Source organism: Mus caroli, chromosome 13 (assembly GCF_900094665.2).
Source record: "Mus caroli chromosome 13, CAROLI_EIJ_v1.1, whole genome shotgun sequence".
Taxonomy (NCBI): Eukaryota; Metazoa; Chordata; class Mammalia; order Rodentia; family Muridae; genus Mus; species Mus caroli.
The window spans coordinates 62,921,867-62,940,861 of record NC_034582.1 but is presented as its reverse complement, the minus strand read 5'-3'; the positions used below and the strand labels follow the sequence as shown (position 1 = coordinate 62,940,861).

The 18,995-nt window shown below is 38.1% G+C and overlaps 1 protein-coding gene across 1 annotated transcript in view; it reads left to right on the top strand.

Annotated features, from left to right (window-relative positions):
• Positions 1-18,995, top strand: part of LOC110308537 — a 58,243-nt gene that overhangs the window by 6,522 nt on the left and 32,726 nt on the right. Inside the window, 4 exon segments of the mRNA XM_029468233.1 lie at positions 6,153-6,279; positions 6,751-6,846; positions 8,231-10,834; positions 11,446-11,611. Coding sequence (XP_029324093.1) covers positions 6,153-6,279; positions 6,751-6,846; positions 8,231-10,834; positions 11,446-11,611 — 2,993 coding nt within the window.

Sequence of the window (18,995 nt, the reverse complement as noted above, 5' to 3'; positions counted from 1 at the left end):
GAATGGATCTTCAAGCCCAAAGTTCCAAAGTCCTTCCACAGTCGTTCCCAAAACATGGTCAGGTTGTCACAGTAATACCCCACTATGCTGGTACCAATTTGTCTTAGTCAGGGTTTCTATTCCTAAACAAAACATGACCAAGAAGGAATTTGGGGAGGAAAGGGTTTATTCCGCTTACACTTCCATACTGCTGTTCATCAACAAGGAAGTCAGGACTGGAACTCAAGCAGGTCAGGAAGCAGGAACTGATGCACAGGCCATGGAGGGATGTTCCTTACTGGCTTGTTTCTCCTGGCTTGCTCAGCCTGCTCTCTTATAGAACCCAAGNCTACCAGCCCAGAGATTGTCCCACCCACAAGGGGCCTTTCCTCCTTGATCACTAATTGAGAAAATGCTTACAGTTGGATCTCATGGAGGCATTTCCTCAACTGAAGCTCCTTTTTCTGTGATAACTCCAGCTGTGTTAAGTTGACACAAAACTAGCGAGTACAATTGCTGATATCCGGACAACAAAGATTGGAACTACCCCAAGGAACTACTTCTGAATAGGGCCATAACCCCTGTTTTCTATTTATCTTTTTTGTCCCCTACCACTGGTATGTGGGCTAGAAGGAAGCTTGAAACACTTGAGAACTCTACTTAAAGTAAGTTTGAAAAAAGTCTAAGTTTTCTAGTTCCATCAATTTGCCTGTAAACTTCATGATATCCTTGTTTTTAATAGCTGAGTAATATTCCGCTGTGTAAATGAATAACAATTTCTTTATCCATTTGTCCCTTAGGGATATCTGTGTTGTTTCCTGTTTCTGGCTGTTATGAATAAAGCTGCTACAAATGTAGTTGAGCAAGTGTCCTTGTGGTATGGTAGAACATCTTTTGGGTATATGCCTGAGAGTGATATCTCTGAGACCTGAGGTAGAACTATCCCCATTATTCTGAGAAACCACCACATTGATTTCCGTAGTGATTATATAACTTAGCATTCTCACCAGCAACCAAGGAGTGTTTCCATTGCCCTACCTACCTCCTTGCCTGCATGTGCTGTGGCTGTAAGGTAGAATCTCAGAGTCCTTTGATTTGCATTTCCCTGATGACCAAAGAAACTTTTTAAAGTGTTTCTCAGCCATTAGTGATTCCTCTGCTGAGAATTCTCTGCTTAGCTCTGTACCCATTTTTTAACTGGGTTATTTGGTTTGCTGGTGTCCAACTTCTTGAGGTTTTATATATATATATATATATATATATATATATATATATATATATATATATATATATATATAATTGGATATCAGCCCACTGTGGGATTTAGGGTTGCTGAAAATCTTCCCATTCTCCAGGCTGCCATTATGACAGTGTTCTTTGCTTTACAGAAGGTTTCCAGTTGCATGAGATCCCATTCATTAATTGTTTATTTTAGTGCCTTAGTTATTAGTGTTCTGTTCAGGAAGTTGTTCCTATACCAATGCATTCAGGGCTACTCCCCACTTTATCTTCTATTAGATTTAGAGTATCTGTTTGTTTGCTTTTTTTACAGATTTATTTTGTATTGATATGAGTGCACTGCAGCTCTCTTCAGACACACACTAGAAAAGTGCATCAGATCCCATTACAGATCATTGTGAGCCACCATGTGGTTGCTGGGAAGTGAACTCAGAACCTCTGGAAGAGCAGTCAGTGCACTTAACTGCTGAGCCATCTCTCCAGCCTGTGTATCTGGTTTTATGTTGAGGTTTTTTGATCCACTAGGACTTGGGTTTTGTGCAAAGTGATGAATATGAATCTGTTTGCGTTCTAATACATGCAGACATCCAGTTAGATTGGCACCATTTTTTTGAAGATGCTTTCTCTCTTTCAATGTATGATTTTGGCTTCTTTGTCAAAATTTAAGTGTCCAGAGGTGTGTAGGTTATTTCAGGGTCTTCTGATCAATTCCCTTGGTCTATCTGTGTGTTTCTATACCAATACCATACAGGTTTCTTTAATTACTCTTTCTCTGTAGTTCTGCTTGAAATCAGGGATTATGATACCTGTGGGAGTTCTTTTGTTATACAGGACTTTTTTTTTCTATCCTGGGTGGTTTTTAGTTTTTTGTTCTTTTTTAATATGAAGTTGAGAATTGTTCTTTCAAAGTCTGTAAAGAATTGTATGGGAATTTTGATGAGAAGTGCATTGAATCTGTATATTGCCTTTGATGAGATGGCCATTTTCACTGTGTTAATCCTACTTACCCATGTGCATGAAAAATCTTTCTATCTTACAGTATCTCCTTCACATTCATTCTTCAGAGACGTGAAGATCTTGTCATACAGGTCTTTCACTTGATTTGTTAGAGTTACACCAAGATATTTTATATTATTTGCAGATATTGTGAAGGGTATTATTTCCCTGATTTCTTTTTTAGCCTGTTTATGGTTTGTATATAAAAGGGCTACTGAATTTTTTTTTTTTTTTAATTTTTCAAGACAGGGTTTCTCTGTGTTCCCCTGGCTGTCCTGGAAATCAGAAATTTGCCTGTCTCTGCCTCCCAAGTGCTGGGATTAAAGGCATGCGCCACCACGCCCAGCAATTTTTTTTTTTAGTTGATTTTGTATCCAGCGACTTTGCTGAAGGGGTATTCATCAGCTCTAGAAGTTCTCTGGTAGAGTTTTTTTGTTTGTTTGGTTTTTTTGGGGGGGTTCACTGATATACTATCATATTATCTGTAAACAGCTATACTTTGACTTTTTCTTTTCCAGATTGTATCCCCTTGATCTCTTTTCATTTTCTTATTGCTCTGGCTAGAACTTCAAGTAGTATATTAAAGAGACATGGAGAGAGTGGACAGCCTTGTCTTGTCCCTGATTTTAGTGTAAATGCTTTAAGTTTCTCTCCATTTAAGTTGATGTTAACTTAAGATTGGCTTGCTGTATATTACTTTTATTATGTTTAGGTATGCACGGATCTCATATCCGTGATCTCTCTAAGACTTTTAACATGAAGGGGTTTTGAATTTTCTCAAAGGGTTTTTTAGCATCTGAGATTGTCATATAACTTTTGGTTGTCTCATTTTGTTTAAATAATGGAGTAAATTGACAGATTTTCATATATTGAACCACCCCTGTATTCCTGGGATAAAGACTACTTGATCATGGTGGATTATGGTTTTGGTGTATTCTTGGATTTGGTTTGTGATCATTTTATTCAGTATTTTTGCATGAATATTCATAAGGAAAAGTGGTTGAAATGTTCTTTCTTTGTTGAATCTTTGTGTGGTTTAGGTATCAAGGTGACCACTGCTGGGTTTTCCGAGAGGGACTGCAGGCTGGTAGGGAGCTGGGGTTGAAGGTCCAAGGTTACTTTCAGATCCATATTTATGTTCTTCCACTTCCCTAATTATTGCCCCACAATTCTTCCCAATTTCCCCATGAGCTCATATGTACCCTCCATTCTCTTTCTTATGCTCCCAAACAGCATCCCTGCAGCAGAATACCAAGGCAGGGGAGGCAGGAAGGCAGTCTGCCCAACGCAACTCACTAGTAGTTGTTTGTTCAAATGGGAGGAATCTGACGCCCACTTGTTTGTTTTAGTCATATTCAAGCACTAGCACAATTAGGTTAAACTCTTCTGGTGATAATTACCTCAGTACTGTAAGCACAAAAACATACCTAAATGTGCTAGAGGAACAAAGTTAGCAAAATACATATCATAAGTGACTAAGTAGACTAGTAATCAGCTCTAAGCTTTGTATGGAAAACAGATTTTTACATTCCTTCCCTTGAAGAAACATCCCTCTAGTCTCACATTCTGTAGCACTTACACCCTGAAAGCATATTGTAGTTTGTCCAAGACTTTTTTGCCCCTCTTGAGATGACCATGTGTTTATTGTCTATAAGACTATGTGATTTCTTGTATTTATTCACTTGCATATGGTGAACTATCCCTGCATTTAAGAGATAAAGCCAACTTGGTCATGGTGGATATTTCTGACATGTATCTATATTCTCTTTGCAAGCTTTTGTTGTTGTTGTTGTTATATATTGTTTTTTTCTTTTATGGCCTTTTTAAAGATCAATTTATACCATTGCCTGGAGGTTATTCTCCGTCATCTATGCCTCTTATTTTCACAGTATCTAACATTTCCTGTATATTTCCTTTCATTGACTTTAATGGCATTGAGATGTTTATTCATACCTTTAAGAGATGTTTGTAGTCTTTGATGAAGTTTATGATTGTACTTCTAAAATTTGGTTCCTAGTGTTCATCTAAGTAATGAGTATTGGCAAATGTTTCTAGAAATCTTGTAGGATACTGAATGGAAATGCCAGCATGATCTTTTACATTGTTTTTCTAACAGCTTCCTCTATTCTTTTCCACTATGAAACAGCTCTATATTCCTTAACCTAATACATTATTTTTCTTTATATTCTTCTTTTTGGTAATTTTGAGGTTATCTTAATGTGGTTACAAATGAACATCTTTAATTTGAATGAATTAATAACACATAAAAGTAAAAGACTTAGGAAATTGCGTACACAGTTTCTCTCTGTTCTGCTCCTCAACTCACTGCTTAATTTGTGATATTATTTGGTGATGTTACAGCATGCAATATGGTCATTTGTGAAAATATGGATTATGTTAGATTTGTGAACACAGATCAAAAAGAAGAAAGGCAGGAAAGAGGTTGAAAACAACAGTTGAGGCTGCTTATTAGTACACAGAGAGACAGGCACCAGCTCTCCTGGAAACATGGGATGGGGGTTATGTGAAGAGAGAAACCTGGCTTGAAGCTTTTAAAGACACATGAGGGGCTTGCAAATGAGGAAGTGGGTACTGCTTCTAGGAGCCCCATCCAGGTTTCTCCTTTCTGGTATTGTCTGCTTAAGCTAGACAGATTTTCATGCTGTCCTGAAAACAAACAAGCAAACAAAGAAACAAACAAACCATTCCTCTGTGGGTTGTAGCAAACAAATAAGGTTGACAAAGGTCAACTGTATTCACATAGGAATCCTGTTTTTAAAAGCAAGACTCTTATCAGATGGGAAAAGACATTATTGTTTTAGTCATCAATAGACAAGTCTCTCATGCTGTGTGACCGTACTTCTTGTGCCTTCTGACTGACTTACCTATATTAGATGCTTGTCTGGCTGAAATCACTGGCACAGATCTTCTATTCTTTATAGTAAAGGAGGATTGCTTTCATGTCTCAGAGATTGTCTGATCCTCTGTAACTGGAGTTATAGACAGTTGTGAGTGGCCATGTGGGATGTGGTAATCAACCCCATGTCCTTCGGAAGAGTAGCCAGTGCTCTTAACTGCTGAGCCATCTCTCCAGACTCAGCACACTATACTGTAGCTGCCCTTGTTGTCTCCTGTTTATGGTCCTTAAAAGTGTTAGACCATAGAAGATTCTCGGACCTTTGTCATCCATGTCCCATCAAACAACAGCAGATGAGGAGGACTTTAGGGATATTACTTACCTATATCAGAAATCGTTCCAGTTCTCATTAGAGCCATCTTTAGACTTCTATGTAGAAGCACATGATGCCTCTTTGTATTTATGTTATTATTGATGGTTCTAATTCACATAGTATATAAGTTAATTGTGGTTATCTCTATCCCAGTTTAGCTTCCAAATCAGTGAGGCTCACACTATGATTTATTTATTTGGCTTTTGCTCAATTACTTGGGAATAATGCCTAATCTATTTTTCTAAAGCTAGACTGGCTACTTCTCCAGCTGTGCTCCCTAATTCCTTGCTGATTGAGACTTTCCTGAATTATTTCTGCTCCATCGGTGTTTCCTGGGGATTTGGGGGTCATTTCAGTTGGGCATATGCTACTGATCCATCATGTCTAATGGAGAGCTCATGTCTTCCCGCCTTCCCCTTCTCCCTGTTTCTCCTCATCATGATTCTTACTTTGACACCCAGCATGATCACTGAAGCCATACCACCCTCTATTTTTCTACATAATTGGCTATTGCCAGTTTTATTTAACCAATAGTTTTAAATTTGAGAGCAAGTTTTACACAATAAATGCAGGTGTCATTTAGACTTTGCTTGTCTTGTGGCAACCAGATCATGTAGTATAGATTTAGCATTTGAACACATAGCAGCACCAGACCAAATCCCAACAGTGTGTGTTATTCTTATTCTCTCTCTCTCGCTCTCTCTTCAGGAAATGCTGTCATTCAGGGATGTGGCCATTGATTTCTCTGCAGAGGAGTGGGAATGCCTGGAGCCTGCTCAGTGGGATCTGTACAGGGACGTGATGCTGGAGAATTACAGCAACCTTGTGTTCCTGGGTAAGGAGAGCTTCCATTAATTGTCAGCATGAAACTTCCTCCTTTTGTACAGTATCTGATGGGAGCCTGTGCTTCCAACAATATCGTTTATAGGACTACTTTTAAGGAAATTTAGAATTATTTATATACCTTACAACTATTTCTTCTGGTGTTGGTTCCTCCCTGCACCCCCATAAAAGTCTCACTGTTGTTAGAAAGTAAGTGGTACCCCTTACAGAGACTGTCACACACTTCACTTTTAAAAGTTGTACTTATATATAAGGACATGAAATAAGGGATATGAAGCTCAGGACACAGAAGTCCTAAGTTTCTCCTAAGGACTCTGGTGTGCCCATCAGAAAACATGTGAAAAATGAATCCTCTATACTCCTCTATTGTATCTTCTCATTGATTATATACACAGTCCTAGAAAGGACATTTTATTTTCCAGGAGAATACCCTAACAATGTTGTTTCCTTTTCCCACAAACAGGTCTTGCTTCATCTAAGCCATACCTGGTCACATGTCTGGAGCAAATACAAGAGCCTTCAGATGTGAAAAGAGGAGCAGCTACCTCTATGCTCCCGGGTATGTCAGGAGGAGGGGATCAGAGATCAGAGTGGGAAATTCTAAGATCTAGTATAAAGCCATCAAGACATAATATTGTGGTATAAATCATCTTTTAAAGCTATACTTTTCTGTCTTTTTCTTTGAAAGGAAATTATCTAATGTTAAGGATGCTTTGAATCTCATAAGCTTTGTTTTCTTCCACCATGAGATTAACTTGTATTCCCCAGGACAGCCAAAGCTCTGTTATTTCTAAGTAGTCTTTAACTCTGATGTTTATTTTTTAATATAAGATATAAAAAATGCATTTAAAAGTGTGTACATACATTTTTAAAAGTGAAGATTTGTCTCTGTCCCTGGCTATCTCCAAAATGAAAGGGACTAAAACTATAAGATTTATTTGATAAGATTCACAGGACAATTACCGGACAGTGAATGATCAGTTCTAATCTAAGTTAATCTGGCTACCTCCCAGCCAAAATTCTCAGGATACTTGCATTTTTTTATTAGTCTGGCTCTGGGCTTTGTGTGTCTTTATATCATGTCTCTCCAGACCCCGTCCTCCTAGTGAATCCTTTCCTTCCCTCCTGTCCTTCTCCTTTCTCTCCCCCCATCCCCCGTTCTCTTCCTTCTACCCTGGGCTGGCAGATGTCCAACTCTTTCCTCTCTACAGTTGGTCTTTTGGCTTGTCAGTTTTCTTGACTAGTTAGAGAATAAAATGGGATCAATATTTACACAAACTTCATAAGGGAAATTCTTAGAATATACATTACAGTACCACGTGTGGATGGCAAGTAGATGTGAGGCAGAAAAATCAGTGTTTGAATAATACCAGGATAATGTTCACATACTGCGCAAACCCACCATGCCTAAAGATATGCATAAGCTTCTTTCTTGAACCCTTGAAATTTATTATTCATAACTTCATAAACTAAACTCTATACTAATATATTTATATCTATATCATATATATTTAATATATTATATTCATATGATATAGAATATAGAATTATTGTTTGTTCTGGTGTATTCAAAGGTAGACCATTCTATATTTTGTTTTTATCTAGTCATGAAATTTCTGTATTTCTGTTAGTAGCTAACTTGTATTTACATAATGGGTTTTCTTAGTTGATATATGTTTTGATTACATTTTAATATTTTTTGATTAATATTTTTTGTTCCATGTTCTATATAGTCATGCTCTTCTTTTAGTGGAAGGTGACATGATTTTCACTTATTCTGTGATTTAACTTAGGCTTCATTGAATACAGGTTTAGAAATTTGAATATGGCTTATCGTTTATAAGAACAAATGCAACTATGAGTAAATGTTTGTTATTAAATAGAAGCATTATAAATTTACGGAATTTTGCTCTACCTTCACTAATTTCTCAATCATTCCTCAGCAGGAGAAAAATGTTATACGTGCAAAGAGTGTGGCAAAGTCTTTGAGTGGACAAAAGTGTTCCAAAATCACAAGATGCTTGATTTAGGAATGAATCCCTACAAGTGTGAAGAATGTGCCAGGTCCTTCCATAGTCCATCATTAAGTTCTGAAGAGAACAGAATTCATACAGGAGAAAATCCTTACAAATGTGAAGTTTGTGGCAAGGCCTTCTGCATTCCATTATTACTTTCTAAACACAAGATAATTCATATGGGAGAGAATCCCTACAAGTGTGATATATGTGATAAGGCCTTCCAGCATCTTTCAAGACTTTCCAGACATAAGAAGATTCATTCAGAAGAGAAACCATACAAGTGTGAAGTATGTGGAAAGGCCTTCCACTTTCCATCATTACTTTTGGTACACAAGAGAGTTCATACAGGAGAGAAACCATACAAGTGTGAAATATGTGGCAAAGCCTTCCATTATCCATCAATACTCTCTAAACACAAGCGAATTCATACAGGAGAGAAACCATACAAGTGTGAAGAATGTGGTAAGGCCTTCCACATTTCATCATTTCTTTCTAAACACAAAATAATTCATAGAGGAGAAAAACCCTACAAGTGTGAGGTATGTGGCAAGGCCTTCCATTATCCATCAAGACTTTCCAACCATAAGAAAATCCATTCAGNAGAGAAACCATACAAGTGTGAAGTATGTGGAAAGGCCTTCCGCATTTTATCACTACTTTCTAAGCACAAGATAATTCATACAGAAGAGAATCCTTACAAGTGTGAAGTATGTGGCAAGGCTTTCGATTATCCCTCAAGACTTTCTACCCATTCAAAAATGCATACAGGAGAGAAACCATACAAGTGTGAAGTATGTCAAAAGGCTTTCCGTTCTCTGTCATCACTTTCTAAACACAAGAGAATTCATACAGAAGATAATTATTATAACAGTGAATTATGTGGCAAGGCCTTCATTTATCCTTCAAGACTTTCTAAACATAAGAAAATTTGTGCAGGAGAGAAGCCCTACAAGTGTGAAGTATGTGGCAAGGCCTTCCATGTTTCATCACTACTTTCTAAACACAGGACAATTCATACAGGAGAAAAACTCTATAAGTGTGAAGTATGTGGGAAGGCATTTTATTATCCATCAAGACTTTCCAACCATAAGAAAATTCATACAGGCGAGAAACCATACCAGTGTGAAGTATGTGGGAAGGCCTTCTGTTTTCCTTCATCACTATCTAAACACAAGAGAATTCACACAGGAGAGAAACCGTACAAATGTAAAGAGTGTGGAAAGCCCTTCCGCTCTCTGTCCTCACTTTCTAAACACAAGAGAATTCACACAGGAGAGAAACCCTACAAGTGTGAAGTATGTGGCAAGGCCTTCCATTATCCATCATTACTTTCTAAACACAAGATAATTCATACAGAAGAAAAACCCTACAAGTGTGAAGTATGTGGCCAGGTGTTCCATGTTCCATCAAAACTTTCTCATCACAAGATAATTCATACAGGAGAAAAACCCTACAAGTGTGAAGTATGTGGCAAGGCCTTCTGCATTCCATTATTACTTTCTAAACACAAGAGAGTTCATATGGGAGAGAATCCCTATAACAGTCAAGTATGTAGCAAGGCCTTCATTTGTCCTTCAAGACTTTCTAAGCATAAGAAAATCCGTACAAAAGAGAAACCATACAAGTGTGAAGTATGTGGAAAGGCCTTCCGCTTCCCATCATTACTACTAATACACAAGGGAATGCATACTGGAGAAAAACCCTACAAGTGTGAAGATTGTGGCAAGGGCTTCCATTATCCATCACTACTTTCTAAACACAAGAGAATTCATACAGGAGAAAAACCATACCAGTGTGAAGTGTGTGGCAAGGACTTCCATGTTTCATCATCACTATCTAAACACAGGATAATTCATACAGGAGAGAAGCCATACAAGTGTGAAGTGTGTGGGAAGGCCTTCCGCTTTTCATCATCACTATCTAAACACAAGAGAAATCATACAGGAAAGAAACCCTACAAGTGTGAAGAATGTGGCAAGGCCTTCCATTTTCCATCAATACTTTCAAAACACAAGATAAGTCACACTGGAGAGAAACCCTACAATTGTGACTTATGTGGCAAGGCCTTCCATTATGCATCATTACTTTCTAAACATAAGATGATTCATACGGGAGAAAAACCCCACAAGTGTGATATATGTGGCAAGGCCTTCCATTATCCTTCAAAACTTTCCAATCATAAGAAAATTCATACAGGAGAGAAACCCTACAAGTGTGAAGTATGTGGGAATGTCTTCTGTTTTGCATCTTCACTTTCTAAACACAAGAGAATTCACACAGGAGAGAATCCGTACAAGTGTGAAGTATGTGGCAAAGCCTTCTATTATCCATCATTACTTTCTAAACACAAGATCATTCATACAGGAGAGAAACCCTACAAGTGTGACTTATGTGGCAAGGCCTTCCATTATCCATCATTACTTTCTAAACACAAGGTAATTCATACAGGAAAAAAACCCTACAAGTGTGAAGTATGTGGCAAAGCCTTCCATTATCCCTCACGACTTTCCAAGCATAAGAAAATTCATGGACCTGGAGACATGGCTCAGCAGTTAAGAGAACTGGCTGCACTTTCAATTGTGCTGTCCTGAGTTCAATTCCCGGCAACCACATGCTGGCTCAAAATGATGTATGATGGAATCTGTTTCCCTATTCTGGTATGCAGGTGTACATGCAGGTAGAGCACTTAAAATGTACATAAAATAAATAAGTTATTTTAAAAATTGATGGTATGTTGCCTGGTGCCCAAAAAATAAAAAATACCAGAGAGAAACCAACCCTACTACTGTGAAGCATGTGGCAAGGACTTCCAATGACCAGCACTATTTTCTAACCACAAGAGAAATCATATGGGAGACAAACCCTCCAATTAGGAAGTATGTAGCCTGCTCCTCTATTGTCCATAATTACTTTCTGAACCCAAGAGAAAACACACAGGTTAGAAAACATTCAATTGTTAAGTGCAAGTCAACTTTTTTAGAATTTGCCAGATTTTTTCTACTCGTTTAATGTGGAAAAGCCTTTTCTACAAATATACACTAGTGTTTACACAAGTTAACTCATAATGTGGTGACATTTACAAATACAAAGAATATGTCCAAGTGTTCAACAAAAACTTTAGTGATCATCAAAAATTCATTTTGTCAAGAAAACGTACAAATCTAAAGAATGTGCCAAATACTTCAGAAGTTCCAAAGCATGATCTGAACACCGGATTATTCCTACTGGAGAGAAACATTACAGTTGTGGAGAATGTGGCAAAACCTATTACCAGTCTTCTGGTCTTAAACAACATTCAAGAATTCAGCTGTGAGAGAAACCACACAAGTGTGAAGAATGTTCCAAGGTCTTTTGTACTTACTAAGAACTTGTGAAACACCTCATAATTCATACGAAACTGAAATGCCACATGTGGAAAATGTTGCAAGCCCTTTATTGAACTTTTTATATATATCTCAACACGAGGTAGTTCAAACTGGAGTTAAATAATGCAAATGTTAAATATTCATAATATGTTAACACTTCTTCAGACACTAAAAGCTTCCTGCTGAATAGAAACTATTTAAGATTGAGCAATGTGGTAAGTAAAGACTTTGGGATCATTCACACAATCATGCCAAAAGTAGAGCTGTCAGGTTGTGTGTTTGTTCTCTGGATTTGGGGCTGATCTTTCCTGGGTGTGTTTTGTTTCTTCTGTTTTAGAATCAGAACACTTATTCTATACCAGTGAGTAGTAAAATAGTCTCTTGTTCTTATGTTGTAAGAGCTCACACATAAGAGATTGCCTTGAGTCTCACATGACACATGGACTGTGGGCTTTCATAGTGTTGTAATTATTAAATCTTTTATGGACCTTTCAAGTTCTAGCCTATTTTATTTATGAATTGAAAGTAAGGTTGGGGAAAAGGGAAGAAATATTAAGATTAGACCTTTGTGGCTAAAACTAGCATGATGACTTTGGGAACAAACTTAATTGCCAATAAGACCTATACCCATGTTAGTATTCCCAGTACCCATGAAATACAGAGGGATAATTACATCTGAATATTGTCCTCTGATCTTCATGCATGGGCTGCCACACATACATATGTACATACATACATGCATACATACATACATACATACCTGTGCCCAGACACAATAAACCTAAATTACGTTTTGAATTATGTTTATATTTTATGTAGACAGGGGTCAAGAAGTAATGCTTGTATCTCAGTTGTTAACTTCATGAGCTCTAGCATCATGTGAGGAACAAGCCTCTGACTATTGATTTGCAATTTCTTGATTAGTTTAATTGACATCAGAAGATCTGGTGATTGTGGTTGGAAGCATGTGCTGGAAATGCTGCAGTGTAAGAAAATAACTTGATGGCAACTATCCATCAATCTCCTGCTTCTTGACTGTGTATGGAACTTGATGAGCTTCTTTAAGTTCCTGCTGTCATAACTTTCCCATCATGTATTGTGGTTGGAGTAAGAATTGCCCTAAGTGTTCATAGAGTTGAATGCTTAGTCATCAGGCAGTAGCACTTCTTTGAAAGGATAAAGAAGAGTGGCATCATTGGAGTAATGTGTCATTACGGGTTGTATTTGAGGTTTCAAAAGGTCAGGTGCAGTGTCTCTCTCTTCTTAATAACTATAGATCAAAATGTAAGATTCTCAGCTACTTCTTGAGCATCAATATATCTGTCTCTATCCACCATGTTCCCTAGCATGTTTTCTACAATAATGATAAGGTACAAAGCTTTTGAAACTGTAAACAAGCCCCAATAAATGCTTTACTTATAAGAGTAGCATATTTTATTTATGAAATGAAAGTAAGGTTGGGAAAAGGGAAGAAATGTTAAGATTAGAGCTTTGTGGCTAAAGCTAGCATGATGACTTTGGGAACAAACTTACCTGCCAACAAGACCATACCCATGTTAGTATTCCCAGTACCTATGAAATACAAAGGGGTAATTACCTCTGAATGTTGTCCTCTGATCTTCAAGCATGGGCTGCCACACATACATATGTACATACATACATACATACATACATACATGTGCCCAGACAAAATAAACCTAAATTACATTTTGAATTTTGTTTGTATTTTATGTAGACAGGTGTCAAGAAGTAATGCTTGTATCTCAGTTGTTAACTCCATGAGCTCTAGCATCATGTGAGGAGCAAGCCTCTGACTATTGATTTGAAATTTCTTTGTTAGTTTAATTGACTTCAGAAGATCTGGTGATTGTGGTTGGAGTGGCCCACAATTTTTGCATACTCTGTGATGGGGAAGCTCAATGAGGAAAGATCCCAATAAGACTTCATCTCAGGATTGCTTCCTGCAGCTGACAAGCCTGTCCTTTCATTATTAACATGATAATCCTGAACAACTAGCCCACCCTACTGAGCAGATTTTCTACAGGTCAACGAAAAGGCAAACTTTCAAAAATTAATTCTGTTGAATCAACAATTTTACAGAATTTCTGATTTGATTCAAATAATCATTGGAAGTGTGGAGAGCCGTGCCGCGAGCAATCACCATTATAAGATGGCGTTGGCTTCTACTGTGCCTAACTAGTAAACAAGCCTTGTGCGCAAGTGCGAGAGTGAACTCACGCCTAGTCACTGCCCATCTCAGGGCGTAGTAATGAGGTGATGGGTGAGCAACAAATCAGGAGCTGACACGCCACATCAGGTGCTGAAACGCCACACTGAGGGCTATGTAAGCAGCACCATTTTCCGGGGTCTTCCCTCCTTAAGAAGCAATAAAGCTTGCCACAGAAGAATCCGGTTGTCCGAGTGTGTTCTTGCTGGCAAGAACGATAGCTCAGGACATGGAAGAAAGATTTTTTTTTGTTTCTGTTGTTGGTTTTTGGTTTTTTGAGACAGGGTTTCTCTGTGTAGCCCTGGCTGTCCTNGAACTCACTCTGTAGACCAGACTGGCCTCCAACTCAGAAATCCGCCTGCCTCTGCCTCCTAAGTGCTGGGATTAAGGGCGTGCACCACCACTGCCCAGTCGGAAGAAAGTTTTAAGAGACAGTTTTAGTTTTTTTGCTAGAAAGATGTAATNAAGTTAGACTCAAGAATAGAATGTACCCACTCCTCATAATAGTAATTAAATGCTGCATAATTAGGAATAAAATGAGCTTTCATGGTTACACTAAAAAGATAAATTGGCTTGTGAAATTTTTTGTTCAAGAAAAAAATTCAAGTCCTAGAATAAAGCCGCAGGTGTACTGTTGCATGTAATAATTAAAAATCCACCCATGCTATCACTGCTATGCTCTGGCTGTGGTGGTCTCCCCGCCCCCATGTCTATCCCCACAAGCCTGCCTCCAAACCTGCTCTCAATCCCAGTCATCTGCTCCCTTTGGCTAGCTGTCACAATTCCCTTAACCCAGTAAAATCAAAACTCTAGAGGCTTGTAAATTATCAGTCAGATTTATAACAGTAAAATTTCAACCCACAAAACGTCTACACAATCATCTCAGAGCCAATTGATATTGATACAAGCTGCCCATCTAGATTGGACAAATTGCCCTATTTAATTCATGTTCTTTTATGATATTCATAGCTACCTGTGGCTATTTCAAGCCACATGGATCTGGTTGGTCCTCTTCCTCCATCTTCTCTGTCCTTCTTCTGTCTATCCCCTGTCCTCTCTATCTGAAACTCTTAGCCCCACCTTCCTATTTCATTGCCCATTCACAGACTCTAGCCTTATATTTCACTGGCCCTCACCTGGGTATCAACAGCAATCCATAGTGTGCTCTATCAAAAAGCAAGACCATATGAAACTGTTGCTTTGAAATTATAATGAGCATATAGAATGAAACGCTGCTTTAAACTTGTTATTGACAGTGTTATGTAACTCCCATTTTGTGTAACATTTAATCTACAATGGAATTTTCTAAAGAATTTTTTGTCTAAGGAGGTATTAAAGGGCCAAAAAAAAAAAAAAGCAAAAGTTAGTAGCTTGATGGTAGGAGCTCTGCCTATTTCATCCATCTAAATGTTGTGATGTAGCCATTATCTAGAAATAAGAACAAAGAAGAAATGCTGGCTCTACTGAGGCCCTCCACGACCCTGCCTTTGTTGCCCAGGTAAGTCAGGGCATGGTCAAGTATTTAGAGGTCAAATGAAAATTACATTGTGTGGACAGACCTCATAGCTCAGGACAGATAGAAAGAATGAACAGAACTCTAAAAGAGACCTTGACAAAAGTAACCATGGAGACTGGCGCAGACTTGGTGCTCCTTCCCCTTGCCCCATTTGGAACTGGAAATACTCCCTCTTGATTCAGTCTTACTCTTTTTGAGATCCTTTATGGGGCTCCCATGCCCATCACTGTCTAAAAATGATGTGTTTGAACCCATATTTTGTTGTAATAATGATCTGTATGCTAAGTTAAAAGGCTTGCAGGTGGTGCAGAAAGAAGTCTGGTCACAACTGGCTACAGCAAACAAGCCGGGTACCCCAAAGATATCTCACCAGTTCTAGTCGGAGATCTGATCTTCTTGCACCTGCATCACGCCCAGACCCTCAAGCGTCACTGAAAGGGTCCCTGCCTAGTCCTGTTTCCTACCCCTTCTTATCCTGTTTTTGTTCTTAACCTTTGGCCCATGTATCCTTAATAGTTTGAGTAGAAGTTTATATGCTTAGACAACAATATCAGTAACTGTAACAAAAGTGAGATATCATTTCAGGATTGAAATGTACCTGGGAAAAGGGGAGGGGAATGTAATATCCAAAATGAATTCAAGACCACCCAGTACCTTCCCCCTTCGAAAAGAACTTTCCAAACTGTACTAGCAGGCAAAGTGCAGAGCCAAATAAGGAAGCTGACTCAACAAATGTAAAAACATAGTTTTAGCGGTCAAAATGATTAAGTCTGCAGCTACCAAAATAATATTAGCTGTTCTCAAAGAAATAGCCATAACAAGATTAGCAATTCTCCTGTCTCCTCCCTTCTGACATGGGTTAAATGTTAACCAGATGCTCTGCTGACATAGATAAGCCCTTCAGAATTGCTGTTACCTCGATCTGCACATACAATTTGCTGATGTTTAAACTGTCCAATTGTGTGTAATTGCACCAATTTCCCCTATCCCCCGACTTTTTTCCTATATAAACTCCTAACTTTTGAACCTCAGGGTCGACTCCTCTGTCTCCTGCGAGAGATACATGTCGGCCAAAGCTCCATCATTAAACTGCCTTGTGTGTTTGCATCAAGATGTTCTCTCGTGATTCCTTGGGTGTGCGTGCCATCTTGGGACTTGAATGGGGGTCTCCTCGCTGGGGTCTTTCAAGAAAATACCTTACACCTGGATCTCATGGAAGCATTTCTTCAACTGAAGCTCCTTTCCTTGTGATAACTCCAGCTTGTGTCAAGTTGACACAAAACTAGCCAGTACATTAATCACCTGAAATAGAAATCTTCCAGTATAGGTAAATCATATTCAATCTCATGCAGGTTTGCCAGGACCATTGCCATTAAGAAATGAGAAGATAGATCAATGATCAATAGCAAAGGTATTAGAAACTTCAACATTTATAAAAGTTAACCTGAAAAACGTAGAAAAAATTAATAATGTATTTTCGTTTGTTTGTTTGTTTGTTTTGTAATCAAGCTCTATTTCATGCCACAGAAAAAAAACCTCAAGAGGTAACCAAAGAAATGAAATTTGGCAGATGGATGTGTTTAGAAAAATTAAAGTATGTACATCAATTTTAAGGGAAAACAGGCTAATTTCCAAGAGACTGGGTGGGTGATGTTTGGTTGTTCCATGGGTAATGGAAGTTTTATCATCCTTTAAGGGGGGTTGGTCAATAGATGTTAATGGTTTTAGTCAGAGAGGAAACAAAGTAAAAGCGGTTAGATTCAGGGATCTCTTTCTTTTTCTTTCTTCTGTTCTTCCTTCTCTTCTATCTTGTGCTAGGGCCAAAATGGTGGAGGGGGAATGAATATGAAAAGGGTGATACATAAATAATAGGATGAAAGGGTAGATAGTTTAATCTGTTTACACTAAAGAGCATCAACAGGGCAAATAAATTACATTGGTATAGAATTAATATATCCATAAAAATTTAAAGTTATTTACATTACAATACATTATATCATGTTTCAACCATGTTTTATGTATCAGACATAAGCTATTCACTTAAAAATGTAACCTAAAGTTCCAGGTCTTGAAAGTTACTCTTTCAAACTGTTTAGGATAATTATGAAATGCAAGTTAGTAGTCATTCAATCAAACCTGTAATTGTGTTAGGTACTAATTTAGTTAATTACAAAAATAGGCATTGTTTACCCTCCTGTAGCCATTTTCAAATGTAAACAGGTAAATAGCTGCAAACGAGTAAAGCCTGCCTACTCAGAACCTCAATCTACAGTCTTCTTTAAATATGGCAAAGCTAAAACTCTGGTCAAAAAACTCTGATTGCATAGATCAGCATGCCGTCCAATGTTTGGCCAAATGGGACATTGGGAAGTTGATTTTGCAGGAACAAAGTATGAATATTCTTCTATATCCCTGCTTTACAAGAATCCTGTTAGGTATTCTAGGCTTCTGAGATAAAGATGGATGCCCTAATGTTGCAGACAAATGTTAGGTGACTGTCCAGGCAGCTAGCAGTCTCTGCATTTTTTGTTTGTTTTATGTTTGTTTGTTTTCGAGACAGGGTTTCTCTGTGTAGCCCTGGCTGTCCTGGAAATAACTTTGTAGACCAGGCTGGCCTCGAACTCAGAAATCTGCCTGCCTCTACCTCCCAAGTCCTGGGATTAAAGGCATGTGCCACCACTACCCAGCTAGTCTCTGCCATTTCTATAGTATTGAAAGTTTCTTACTCTGTATTTCCTGTTTTCTCAGCTAATATTTATCCTTGTCAGATCTCTGATGAGGAGAAACAAAAGATAGTTATAATATCAAATATAATTTTAAGTTATTTAGCTTTGAAGAAAGTGCTTTAGAGGCACTAAAGAACTGATGGCCAAAAGCTGAGGCTGGAGAGGAATGATGTCACTTTGGGAGCAGAGGCTCTGTGAGATGAATCAGTTGCCAGGTTGATTCTCCAAAATTACACTGAGGTGGAAGGAACAGATGCCAGGACTCAGTGAAAAGTAAGAGGTCATGTGGCAGATGTGGACTAGAATACTCAAGCTAACTTAGATGTGCTAACTGTGAGGTAGCCAGCTAAGTCCTAAAATAAAATAAATATTAGTAAGTTTCTGTGTCATTCTGAAGTTTGAGGGTCCTAGAGAGTATGACAATACCACTTTCTGGTATATTCTTCAACCTATTTTTTCAAAGATATGGCATTTTTGTCAAACAAGTCTTAAATTTTCCTGGTAGAATTTACACATGAAATTTTACATTATTCATGGCTAGTGTAAAAGGTGTTGTTCCCCTGATTTTTTTTTCCTCAGTCCATTTGTAGTTTATATCTCTCTGCAAATGACACTTTGACTTCTGCCTTTCTTTTTTTTTTTTCTGCAAATCTCTGTGAGCCTTTATTTTCTTTCTTTTTTTTAATATTTTTTATTATGTATTTTCCTCAATTACATTTCCAATGCTATCCCAAAAGTCCCCCATACCCCCCCCCACTCCCCTACCCACCCATTCCCACTTTTTGGCCCTGGCATTCCCCTGTACTGGGGTATATAAAGTTTGCCTGTCCAATGAGCCTCTCTTTCCAGTGATGGA